The sequence below is a fragment of the Aristolochia californica genome, unplaced genomic scaffold, assembly GCF_029961685.1.
Source record: "Aristolochia californica isolate CCGP_79_NKW_82.1479 unplaced genomic scaffold, dmAriCali1.0.hap1 SCAF_5, whole genome shotgun sequence".
Lineage (NCBI taxonomy): Eukaryota > Viridiplantae > Streptophyta > Magnoliopsida > Piperales > Aristolochiaceae > Aristolochia > Aristolochia californica.
This window is the reverse complement of record NW_027182214.1, coordinates 44,339,153-44,351,011: the sequence shown is the minus strand read 5'-3', so window position 1 is coordinate 44,351,011 and position 11,859 is coordinate 44,339,153. Positions and strand designations below refer to the sequence as shown.

General features: G+C 41.8%; 5 protein-coding genes across 5 annotated transcripts; 2 read left to right on the top strand and 3 right to left on the bottom strand.

The window, feature by feature from the left end:
• Positions 1–301: 301 nt before the first annotated feature.
• Positions 302–4,470, top strand: LOC137965611 (probable transcription factor At4g00390). The gene is made up of 2 exons (XM_068811881.1): positions 302–1,665; positions 4,146–4,470. The coding sequence occupies exon 1, from the start codon at positions 445–447 to the stop codon at positions 1,639–1,641; it is 1,197 nt and encodes a 398-aa protein (XP_068667982.1). The 5' UTR covers positions 302–444; the 3' UTR covers positions 1,642–1,665; positions 4,146–4,470.
• Positions 4,466–6,643, bottom strand: LOC137965606 (pentatricopeptide repeat-containing protein At3g29230-like). Its single transcript, XM_068811877.1, has 2 exons — positions 6,021–6,643; positions 4,466–5,636 (listed from the first exon to the last, which is right to left on the bottom strand). Exons 1-2 carry the CDS (start codon positions 6,567–6,569, stop codon positions 4,530–4,532), a joined length of 1,656 nt encoding a protein of 551 aa, XP_068667978.1. The 5' UTR covers positions 6,570–6,643; the 3' UTR covers positions 4,466–4,529.
• A 255-nt stretch (positions 6,644–6,898) lies between these two features.
• On the top strand, positions 6,899–7,622 carry LOC137965616 (probable histone H2A.3). Its single transcript, XM_068811886.1, has 2 exons — positions 6,899–7,135; positions 7,248–7,622. Exons 1-2 carry the CDS (start codon positions 6,947–6,949, stop codon positions 7,467–7,469), a joined length of 411 nt encoding a protein of 136 aa, XP_068667987.1. The 5' UTR covers positions 6,899–6,946; the 3' UTR covers positions 7,470–7,622.
• Positions 7,623–8,795: 1,173 nt separating this feature from the next.
• LOC137965617 (probable histone H2A.3) lies at positions 8,796–10,108 on the bottom strand. The gene is made up of 2 exons (XM_068811887.1): positions 9,809–10,108; positions 8,796–9,217 (listed from the first exon to the last, which is right to left on the bottom strand). The coding sequence occupies exons 1-2, from the start codon at positions 9,995–9,997 to the stop codon at positions 8,999–9,001; spliced, it is 408 nt and encodes a 135-aa protein (XP_068667988.1). The 5' UTR covers positions 9,998–10,108; the 3' UTR covers positions 8,796–8,998.
• Positions 10,109–10,551: 443 nt separating this feature from the next.
• Positions 10,552–11,340, bottom strand: LOC137966742 (protein VASCULATURE COMPLEXITY AND CONNECTIVITY). Its single transcript, XM_068813444.1, has 3 exons — positions 11,212–11,340; positions 10,904–11,109; positions 10,552–10,825 (listed from the first exon to the last, which is right to left on the bottom strand). Exons 1-3 carry the CDS (start codon positions 11,308–11,310, stop codon positions 10,606–10,608), a joined length of 525 nt encoding a protein of 174 aa, XP_068669545.1. The 5' UTR covers positions 11,311–11,340; the 3' UTR covers positions 10,552–10,605.
• Positions 11,341–11,859: the final 519 nt, after the last annotated feature.

The following is an 11,859-nucleotide window of genomic DNA, read 5'->3' as shown; positions in this document are numbered from 1 at the left end:
TATTAAGACCGAGGTATTATTAGATCTTTTGAGATATCTAATAAACTGTATTTTGTTTTTTTTTTTTGCTGATATTTTTAGAAATATTAATTAAAAAAGTGAAAGAGTGAGATTGGATTCAAAATTTGAATTCCTGGCGGTGTCTCCAAAGCCCAGAGTGGGAAAGCCGGACCGGGATTCGTAGGGCGGATTTTGTGGGTCCCGGAGAAGCCAGGTGGAGGAGGAGTGGAACCTGTTATTGACAGCCAAGTTACAAATTGAAGGAATGCGAAACGGAAAAGCCACATGGGCGTTGGCGTTGAATGAGCGAGTGGCTGGCTGTACTGACGAGTTGGTTGGCACTCTATACTCCATATAGCTGGCGAGTGCCCGCGGCGCCGCGTCTGTCGACCCTCCACGCCTGAACCCTTGAGACTAGAACCTCTCCGCCTCTGAGTTCCTGAAATGCCCCCAAAACGCCCTCCCCCCCCACCCTCGCCGTCGGCCCCTTCTTCCTCCGGCGAAGAAGAAGAAGACGGCGACGACTCTGCTCCTTCCCCCCAGTCGAAGCAGAAATCCCCTTCCAAGAAACCCAAGTCTCAGCCGCCGCCTCCCGCGGCTCCCCAACCACCACATGTTGTCCCCACTGACCAAAATTCCTCTTCTGGCAACAGCGAATCGGACGACGGCGATGAGGATACCGGCCCTGGGAAGTACACTGTACAACCCGCAGCGCAGAAGCCCAAGTCCTCCGAGCAGCCTGCTTCCGACGAGTCCAGCTCCGGGTCGGAGTCGGATTCCGAGCCGGAGTCCCCTCCGCCGAAGCCAATTACTCGGTCTGGTGACCCTACCGTTAAACCGATCAACTCCAAACCCATGAGCACTAAGGATGCTGGCAAGGCTCAACCTCCTCCGGCTACGCCTTCCAGAAGCGCTGCGGAACCTAGTGCTTCTGATGAGGAGGCACCCAAGAAGCAGCCGTTTCAGCGGCTGTGGAGTGAAGAATCCGAGATGGAGATACTCAAAGGCGCGCTTGATTTTATGAAAGCAGGCCGTGATCCCTTCACCGAAATGGGGGCTTTTTATGATCATATTCGGAAGGTGGTTGACGTGTCTTGCTCCAAGTCTCAATTGAGTGATAAGCTCCGCAGGTTGAAGAAGAAGTACGAGAACAATGTGAAGAGGGGGAAAAAGGGTAAGGACCCGGAGTTTTCCAAGGCCCATGAAAAGACAGGTTACGAACTATCAAAGCAAATATGGGGTTCAAAAAAGAAACTTTCTGACGAAAACAAGGGCTCTAAGGCTAATGGTCCTGCTAAGGAGGAGGCGGACGATTCCAAAGGAGAAGCTCCTAAAGCTTCCAAATCATCTAGGAGAGTCAAGAAGGATAAAACAGTAATTTCTTTACCAGAACCTATTCGATCTAGGGATAAGCCACTCTCAGAGGAAACACGTAATTTGATTTTGGAGGTGTGCTCTAAAGAGGTTGATATGAGTGAGTCTATTGTGAAGCAAGCGGTGGATTTCATCGAGAGCTCCAAGGCAAATGAGTTGGTGGAGATGTGGAGGGAAGTTAAGATTATGGAAATGGAGCTCTTTGCAAAGCGCTCTGAGTTCTCTAAGGAACTTATGAAATCTATCCTGGAAGTGCTTAAAGATTGAACATCTTACATTTCTGGAAAAAAGGTATTGATAAAATAGTGGTCTAGTTATTTTGTTGAATGTTGTTGTTTCATATTTAAAACTTTGATCGAACAGAACTAGTGATAGAGTATGTCATTGACTGGATTCATTTAACTTGGAATCAGTTAACTCTTCAATTTTGTGCACTAGAAGTTTTTATGTTTTTCACATTAATTAGAGATCATGATCACTGTATCAGACTTGTAGCCTCTAATTTGATGTAGCTTCTTATCATATGTCTAGATAATGATGAGATTTTCCGTTTGTTTTTTTCTGGCGAATATGGTGCACTAGTTTTTTATGGAAACACTGGAGTGACTAGTGTCATTTGTTGCAAATCAACTAGTTCTCTTGATAGTTGAGTCTTGATTTTGTAGTCAGTTAGGACATGTTTCTGTCATCCTTGTTCATCTGCATCAGATAGATTTTGTGATCACCAGAAATTTTTCTTTATATTTTGTTTGAGGACTGGTGACAGGCTATAAAAATTTTGGTTTGAGGGTTCTAAATATGCAACTCATTTTGGGATATATTCTGGAATCCATAGATTTCCATAATAGCGGAATGACCCAAGCTATATTGATATCAGGTTTTGATTCTCTTGATGGCTCTTGCTTATAGCATCTTCTTTTAGCGCTGCAATTTGTGAGGCTCAAATAGTCAAGAAGCGCTATGAGTCAGGAACTATAATACCAATAAATTTGTGTGTCAGCTTTATTCATTAATTGTAGAACACCTTGGGTTATTATCGAGGGTCGAAAAGAATGTAAGATAGTTGCATGAGATTCAATGAGCCAACATTGGTCTGACTGGAGCCAGGCATCCCTACTCTGTTTCTAACTTTTAACAAACGGAGATGATGCATACATCATGAGGAAGCTATTATGGAAAGGAATATCATTGTTTTTAGGTTAGTCAATTGTGTATGCTGTCTAGATTAGTGTATAAAGTTTTTGAGGTACAATGGTTAGCCAGTCCATAGATGATGGTAATTGCTTTTTAGGTGGAAGCTGTATTGGCATCTTGTATAGGAAAAAACAAATTATCCATAGAGGCAGTCATTTTTCTTTTATCATCGGAAAACACATACAAATTATTGTCACTGCCAACTGTGATTGTTACGGTTAAAGCGGTAGCAGTAATTTATGATACCTATGCTAGTTTATATTGGTAAATTTTGCTCGTTAAGTTGATTATTTTTTTGAATCTTGTTTCATGCACAATCAGCCAATTTTTGGCAGTAAGGTGCTGGTTTTATTATTCACATAGACTTTCTGTGCGACTTTTTGTAATGCTTTTGTTTTGATTGCTAGTGATTCACCAAACCTAGATAATTGGTATGTTTACTCTTTGATCTTTGGAAGCACCATTGGTGAACTCCATTTCTTTTTTGTCTCCGTAGCATGACTTTTGGTGTGTCCATATGTTCCTAGTCCTTCATAGAGAGGCTTTTATCATTTCATATTGTCAGGGATGGTGGCTTACTTGCTTTATTTTTACTTGCATATTTTTACTTGATGATTTGGCAGTTCAGCTTTTAGTTGTCTACTACATACATTCAAAGGATTTAAGTTTACCAAATTTTTATTTAAAAGGAGATTTTTGTGTGTGTAGATCTTTTTAGCAGTGAAACTTCAGTATGAGCATATGATAATATTATCCAAATATGATGGGATAGGTTGAATTTCTAGAAAAGTGAAAAACTTCATTAACTTGTTGTAACTGGAGTACAATGAGTTTTTTTATTTATAATAGAGGAAACAAGTAAAATCTAATTACAATTAAATTACCATTATCCAAGTTACACCCAAAGTTAAACACTACAAGATAAGTCATAGAACAATTGAACAACTGCACATAAATAGAAGATTGACATAACTGAGACTTCTGTAAGACTCTACCACATTAATTTTGCTTCTGTGAGAGTCATGCAATTTTTTTTTTCATATTTGCTCTTCAATATAGGATGTTCAAATTTCAATAGCATTTCTTTGAGTTTTTACATTGTCATAACTTATTAATATGATTTATGTTTCTATGAGATCTGTCTTAAGGAATTCGTTTAGTTTGTCAAAAAAGAAAATGTTACTTTAATTCATATGCATATAATGGGCAGAAATCCATCATTGCTCTTGGTTACCTATTTCCACAAAAGAAAAAAGTAATAACAGTTGTTAGAACTTCGAAGAAGTATATCTGATGTTGCAGTTGTTAGAATTTCGAAGAAGAATCTCTGATTTTGCAGTTGTTAGAATTTCGAAGAAGTATATCTGATCTTGCAGCTGTATTTTTCTACATATTGAATCTTTAAAAATGTTTTTGGAATTTGGATTTCTATGTATGCATTTAAATCAAAGCTTCATGGTATTGTTTGTATCATTTGGACTGAACATCCTAGTAATCATAAGTGACTGGATAAGTGGTAACTTGCGTGATCATTTACTAATGTATTGTCTGTTTATATTTTGTTGTTTTGGTTACAGGCGCTACCTCTTATTTTCCTGGCTAATGAAGCTGATGATGATGTGGTCTAGTAGAATTAGTTTTAGACTGATAGAAGTTTCTGAGACCTATCTAAGAGTTGGGTATTATACTAAAGAGTTTGAACTGTTTCGGATCCTTGTAATCCATCTGGGCTTTCTTATGCACTTTCATATTTGAGGGAATTGCCAACCCGCTGTGTTTATCATTTATGCGTCCTCTTATGTCTTAGAAGTTATGCATCACCACTCAGTTCGGTTAACTCAGATTGAAGGGTCAGACTTGCCCCTTCTATTTTAGGCGAGTCAGGCTGAGTCCCAATTTGATTCTGGTTTCCAGGTGCCAACGCTTTACATTGCATATCAAACTAGAGAGAGTAAATTTCCTCACATGCACTCGTAAGTTATGGCGGGCATCGTTGAGAAACTCCAAATGACAGAATAAATTTCCTGTACATGCAGCAGGGACTTATCCTCATTGACAAACTCATATACGATTCCGTTCAATTCAATTGCACTTCTTCCAGCTTCCTTTTTTATTCCTCTTTCGGTCATTGCATCCCTTACCTTCAACACATCCTCCCACATTCCCTCTTCTGCATAAATATTGGACAGTAGAACATAAACCCCAGAATCCTCCCCTTCAAGCTCAAGTAAGTGCCCAACGAACTCCCCTGCTAAATCCATGCGCTTATGAATCCTACAAGCCGCAAGAAACGATCCCCATGAAGCTGAAGTGGGTTTCATCGGCGTTCCTTTAATCACACTTAAGGCTTCATCTAATCTGCCTGCACGACCAAGGAGATCTACCAGACAACCATAATGTTCTGCCTTAGGTTTAACCCCATACACATTTTTCATCTTGTCAAATACTTGAAGACCTTCATTAACCAGACCTGCATGGCTACATGAAGACAGCACTCCAAGAAATATCAAATCGTCCATCAAATATCCTTCTTTTTCCATTTGAACAAAGAGACCTAGAGCATCATCACCAAGGCCATTCAGACCAAGTCCTACCATCATGACAGTCCAAGAGACAACGTTCCTTTCTAGCATGTTATCAAAGACTTTCCAAGCTTGGTCCAAGCTCCCGCATTTCGTATACATGTCTACAAGAGCAGTTTGGACAACTATATCTGATAATCTGTTTCTTTCGACATACAAGTGGACCCATTTCCCTTGATCAAGAGCACCCAATTGAGCGCAGGCCATCAATGCCCCAACTGCTGCAACTTTATCAGGTTTGGTTCCTTGCTGAAGCATTTGCCGGAACAGACTCAAAGCTTGCATTGGCTTTCCATGATGTGCATAACCATCAATCATGATGCTCCAAGAGATAACATTTCTAACAGGCATTTCTTCAAATAACTTGCTTGCACATGTCATATCTCCAACACTTCTGTATCCAGCAACCATTGAATTCCAACATATCAAGTCTCTAACAGGTGCTGCATCAAACAGTCGCCGAGCTTGATTGACGTTGCTAATCTTCTGCAGCAAACAAAGATAATGTGAAAAACTCCCATTGAAGTATCCGTAAAGTATTTGGGCAGTTTATTGTTGCTTTAAGATTTTTAGCACATTCTAAGTTTCTCAAAGACAATACAAAGAAAACAGGCAGTGACGTCAATCAAGCTAAGAGCTTAAGACGTGTTTCAATTACAGGTCCTAAACATCTCGAACTGTGGGTAGAGAAAGCAACAGTTGGTAATTCGATAGCCACAGCTACAGTCACATAGGACCCTCAATGTTTCCTTTCGGTACAACTGACAATCCATGGCCAGTCTCATATACATTGCTTTCTCTATATAATGTCCAGAAAAAAAGTCGTAAAATGCAACATTTAATTGCATTGAAGCGAAGAACGTTCCACACCTTTCCATACCCATCAATCATCATTGCCCAGGAGAAAACATCTCTCTCAGGCATCTTGTCAAACAGCTTCTGAGCCTCACCCATCTCTCCAACCCCCACGTACCCACCAATCATCGAATTCCAAGAAACCACATCGCGCAGAAGCATTTCATCAAACAATTTTCTCGCCAAGTCCAATTGCCGGCATTTACAATACATGTCCACTAAACAATTCCTTATAATTAAATCCAACTCCAACCCTCGTTTGAAGACCTCTCCGTGGACTGTCGTCCCTTCTTCTAACCCCAAAGACGATCCACAAGCCTTTATAACAAACGGGTATGTGTAATTATCCGTCAAAACGTCATGTCTGCGCATCTGGTTGTAAACAACAACCGCCTTCCGGGGATTGGAGCTCTTGGCATGAGCTCGTATCAATGTGTTCCAGGAGAATGTAGTAGGTTCATCTATTTGAGAAAAAACAAGCTCCGCATAGACGACTGAGATCATGGACGCCAGAAGAAGTCGGTTTACTGCGAATGAGTCGGAAATGAGGTCTGTGACCACCATTTGGCCATGCACTTGGAGTATCTGAGAAACTTTGGTGGACTTCAGAAGATGAAATAGAAGAGGGTTTTTGACGATGAGCATGGAAGGAGGGAGTAGGAAACATCAGTGTGGTTGGTACAATCTCTCCAATTAAACTGAAGTCAGAAGGCGCCAAATTTGAAAGTGGTCTTCAAAATTTACTTTTCCGCCCCATCTGACCGTTCAATCACTACCGTAAATGAACGGATTAGGATTACGATCCGCGTGCTGCTCTCCCATTCGCCTTCTTTCCATCTTCTGCCTCTTTATAAATAGTTAACGCGAAGTCGGAAGCACCAAACTGACGAAAATCTTCGCCCCTCTCTTCCCTCGCCACCAAAGCATCCTCTTGAATCTCCATGGCCGGTCGTGGAAAGTCCCTTGGCTCCGGAACGGCGAAGAAGGCTACTTCCAGGAGTAGCAAGGCCGGTCTTCAATTTCCGGTCGGGCGTATCGCTCGTTTTCTGAAAGCCGGTAAATACGCAGAGAGAGTTGGCGCCGGCGCTCCGGTCTACTTGGCCGCTGTCTTGGAGTACCTCGCTGCTGAGGTATTGTATTTTTCTCACAGAATCGTTTCACAAATTTTGTGCATCGAAAAAATTCTACGGTTTTATTCGTCGAGTAAGTAAATTCTAACTTAAATTGTTGTAATTCCCGAAGGTTTTGGAGCTTGCGGGGAACGCTGCCAGGGATAACAAGAAGACGAGAATCGTGCCGAGACACATACAACTCGCTGTAAGGAACGATGAGGAGTTGAGCAAATTGTTGGGTGCGGTTACGATTGCAAACGGTGGTGTGATGCCTAATATTCACAATCTTCTCTTGCCGAAAAAAGCTGGTTCCGGGTCTGGGAAAGGCGCATCTGCTGATGATGATAACTGATTTGCTTTCTTCATTTTCTTTTTCAAATTTCTTTAGGGTCTTCTTATTTTCCCTAAATTTTCTTGCTAGAGTGAATAGATCGTAGTTTCAGTATTTATGTATCTGTAACAGAAGATCCAAGTTGTGAATTAATACGAATCTGGTTGCGATCCATACCTTTTTTGCGCCCTTGTTGTTTCCATTTAATCCTAATTGGACCCTTATCAAGATGGTTCGTTGTGGCAAGGCAAGAAGTAAACTGTGTTAGTTGCACACGGCAGCGATCTTCTCCTGCAAGAGACGATTTTATCAATATATCCAGGCTAGATTCGCCATAGTCAACTAAATTTTACATTTTTACACAAGTCGTCTAGCAAGTTGTCGAAATAGAAACATATTTGTTAAATTTGTTATTCAGCTACTAAGCAGAAACACATCTTCCTTCTTACAACCCTGTGTATGTAAGAGACTTCATGGGACTCTCGTTCTGTAAACGAACTTGTCATAAACACTTGTAGGATCAGTTTTACGCAGGAACCATAAGATATTGTCTTCCACATCAATAGCAAACATTTGCGTGTGATTATACAGAAGCAACAGGTCAAACAGCCTCTGTAATGGTAAAAGTGGCCAGAAAGAAATCCTTTCGAATTTACAACTTCTGGAGAATGTAATCCTCCAAAACCCATATCGACAAATTCTCTTCTACAAGCTGAATTAGCGACAAGATCTCGCTGCGCAGCCAATCCACGGCCCCATCGAGGGGAAAGGTGGGTAAAAGATTCCATAATTGTCGAAGTTGGGGGCGATCGGATCCGTCTCCACGAACTGGCCATCGCAACATTTGTGAAAACTAGACAATTCTGTTGATTTTCAGCGGTGGAGCTCACGCAGAAAGATCACAGTGCGGAACTTCTGCAACGGGCAATTCAAGAATTTGGTTGTTTACTGGGTTGTACAATTAATAAAGACTGCGTGTCTTCCATACATATTCCATTACAGGATCCGTACATCAAAATGTTCATGTTGTTAATCCCCAAAGGGAAGGCAACACAATGACCCTTTGCTTCCAAACTTGAACTGCTGTTCAACGAAGAGCTTCTCCCAGCTCTTTCAAACGATTCGAAACCCCACAAGAGATGTAACGAGTAGCATAGTAGAACCTTAATCACCAGATCCAACTCATGGAAATACAGAAGAGATTAATTATTCTGTTGAAACCTTGTGTAAGAGTTCTTCCCAAATTTTACGGCAGAGAATCAGCTTTGGTGTTCCTGCCTTCTTCATTAACTGTCAACATTTGGGTCAGTACTGAGTTTGGAGCTAAATCTGATTCGACAGGCAATGGCTCTTAAAGAGAATTGATTAATGGGAGGAAAGAAAAACATTATAACATTTCATTGCAGCCATTACGAACTGCACATTAAAGCACTACGTAATACATACATATTCACAGCAGGTAAGCTAACACACTCTTCTCTCTCCTAAGACAACCTCTTCCAATTAAAGAGAAGAACCAGAGACCGATTGGGAGGACGGTAGATATGGAATCAACTGTCATCGGAAGGGGCACTCTTGGAGGAGCCACCGCCAACCTTCTTCGGGAGAAGGTGATTGTGGATATTGGGCATCACTCCACCGTTGGCGATTGTCACCGCCCCCAGAAGTTTGCTAAGCTCCTCGTCGTTCCTCACCGCTAACTGTATGTGACGAGGTACGATACGAGTCTTCTTGTTGTCCCTTGCGGCGTTGCCTGCCAATTCAAGAACCTGTTTTCACACATCACCGTTCCCAATTAAATCATCCGAATAAGGAATTAGCCCAGCCCATTAAAAAACATAGTAGAAGAAAAAGGAGGTAGAGAAAGGGAGAAAATAAAGAGTAAGTTGGTGAGAATTCTTGAAAATTAGCAGAATTTTGAGGCCATCAGTAAAAGATTCCTGAGCCATTTTTAAAAGTGTCAAGGATTTAAATCGTGGAGCAAACCAGAGACTGCTACGTGTTACTATTCTTCAGTGGGCACGGACCACGACGTCCGCTATGTGGAAAAGGAAAAAATGGCAGAAGCGTAGCCACTTCATCTTACGAGCATTTTTGCAATTTTTTTAGACATTTGAGTTTATTTTAAGGCAAAATTTTCGAACTGAAAAACATTTCCATAAAAAGAAACCCATCACAAAAATGACATTCATGGAGAAAAAACCAGTTCGAGGCAAAAGTTAAAAAATAGACGAAAAAAATCACTTCCAGATTACCTATCAACGAGTAGAGGACTATTGCAGCTGCAAGATACTCCCAAAGGCGAAAGCGAAAAAAACCCTAATTCGTACAGAAGAACAATATCAAACGGGGAAACTCACCTCAGCTGCAAGATATTCAAGAACTGCAGCAAGATAAACGGGCGCTCCAGCACCCACCCTCTCTGCATATTTTCCGGCTTTCAGGAACCGCGCGATTCTTCCAACGGGAAATTGCAAACCCGCCTTGCTACTCCTCGACGCTGACTTCTTAGCAGCTCCCGAACCCAAAGTTTTTCCTCTTCCCGCCATTATCTTCACCCTGTATGCAATTCCACAGAGCAACCGCAGTTCGAGAAATACAGACCGGAAACCCCCCGACAGGACTGAACGAAAACGATGATGCTAGATTTTGCTACTTCCACAGCTCCATAAATTATTTCCCCTACTAGCTTAAGCACATATATATATAGCGCGAGAGGTTCACGAAACGCCAATCAGAAGGGACGACGAGAATCACGATCTTAGCCGTTACTTGAGGAACGAATGGACGGTGAGAAGGGTAAAGGAAAAGGTTCCGCGTATGGGCCGGGTGGACAATGAAATGACGATAATACCCTCCTGGGCTTTCTTAATGACGATATCGTCACATTCATGATGAACGGCGACACGTAGCGATTTTCACTCCGAGACAATTTTACTCTCGTATTATTTTTATTTTTAAGGATTAATGAATTTTTTTAAATATTAAATGTGAGGATGAAGGAAATTTTCACTGATTTTGTAGAAATTTTTGTTTCAGAACTGACGAAAATCTAAGCTAAGTTTGATTCATAACGCCATTGGCAACCCACTGCCGACCACGGATCAACTTTCAGAGAAATTAGGCTCAACAGAGGACCTGTCGCCACCTGTGTCTTCTATGTCATTTGGCTCCCTGCTCCCTGTCGTCTCGGTTTGTCTTCCCTGGTGGTGGCATTTGCAGAGACGTAATACGCAGCGCAGAAAAGCCCATGAACGAAGCAAAGTATTCCTCCGATTGACAGGAAATTGTGGTGGGAGAACCCGCACGAAGACCTCGATTTGTTGTTGTTCATGGCTCCGATCAGTAACACCGAGAACCCAACCGCCAGAATGATCCTGATCGTGGCAAGTAAAGCGGTTCAGGTTGCAGACTTATTAGTGAATTGAAGTGGACAGTCGCAGAACGCTGCTTACCATGAGAGGAACAGGCAAGCGACTGCCAGTTGTCTGTTGGCTGACGAGCGTTCGAACTCCTCCTTGGAACAGATACACGTGCAGCCACCAAGTAAATTGGCGATTACATGAGCTAAGGCGAGAATCCCAGCTGCGGCGAGGCCGAGCCTGAAAGCTTGCTCGCTTGGCTCCTTGCATTCAAAAATCAGGAACTTGAGATGGTGAACCTGCAAAAATCAGACGAAGAACAGTTGCAGGCTATAACTGAGAGAAATCTGCTAAATATCGATCGTTGGAGAAAATAAAATAAAAAAGAAGGAGCTGTTAACCTTGTTTTGAGCGATCTCTGCTTGAATCCCCAGCACCCCAGCAACAATGTCCATTACCACGATCAACACACAAACGATGGCACCCCCAATTTTGGCCATTTTTACTCTGTGGCTCCAGAAGCTGTTGGAAACAAGGGAAGAAGAAGAGAAAGATGGGTAGCTTCTATCTGAGTTTTACTCTTTGTTTGAGAGAGGATTTATCTTCACAAGCGAGAGAATACGAATAAAGGCGAACGGCATCAACCAGATAACTCGTAGCAGAGATTAGCTATGAGAGGCAAGTAAAGCTTTGTTTTGCCCCTGTTTTCTTCTTTCTTTATTCTTTGGATTCTTTTCGTTGGGGAACAAGAAAAGATTGGTAGCACCAGCAGAGTCACCTGAATCAACGATGGGGATGCTCATCAACGCGGCTTAGGGGACAGAAATATCAGTTTTGCAATCCAGTTGCATGCACAAAATTATAGAGCACCCAAGTTTTTAACTTCCATGTCTGTGTAAAAACTAAAAACAGCTTCTGAAAGGCCAGACCCGTTTGATTTGTGAAAGGGAACTGCAAGTTAGTGGATTTAAAGCGAAAGCAAAACGATGAGAATCTTTTCAATAAAAAATGAAAGTGGGTAATCCAGGTTGATCGTGCTGGGACTGTTA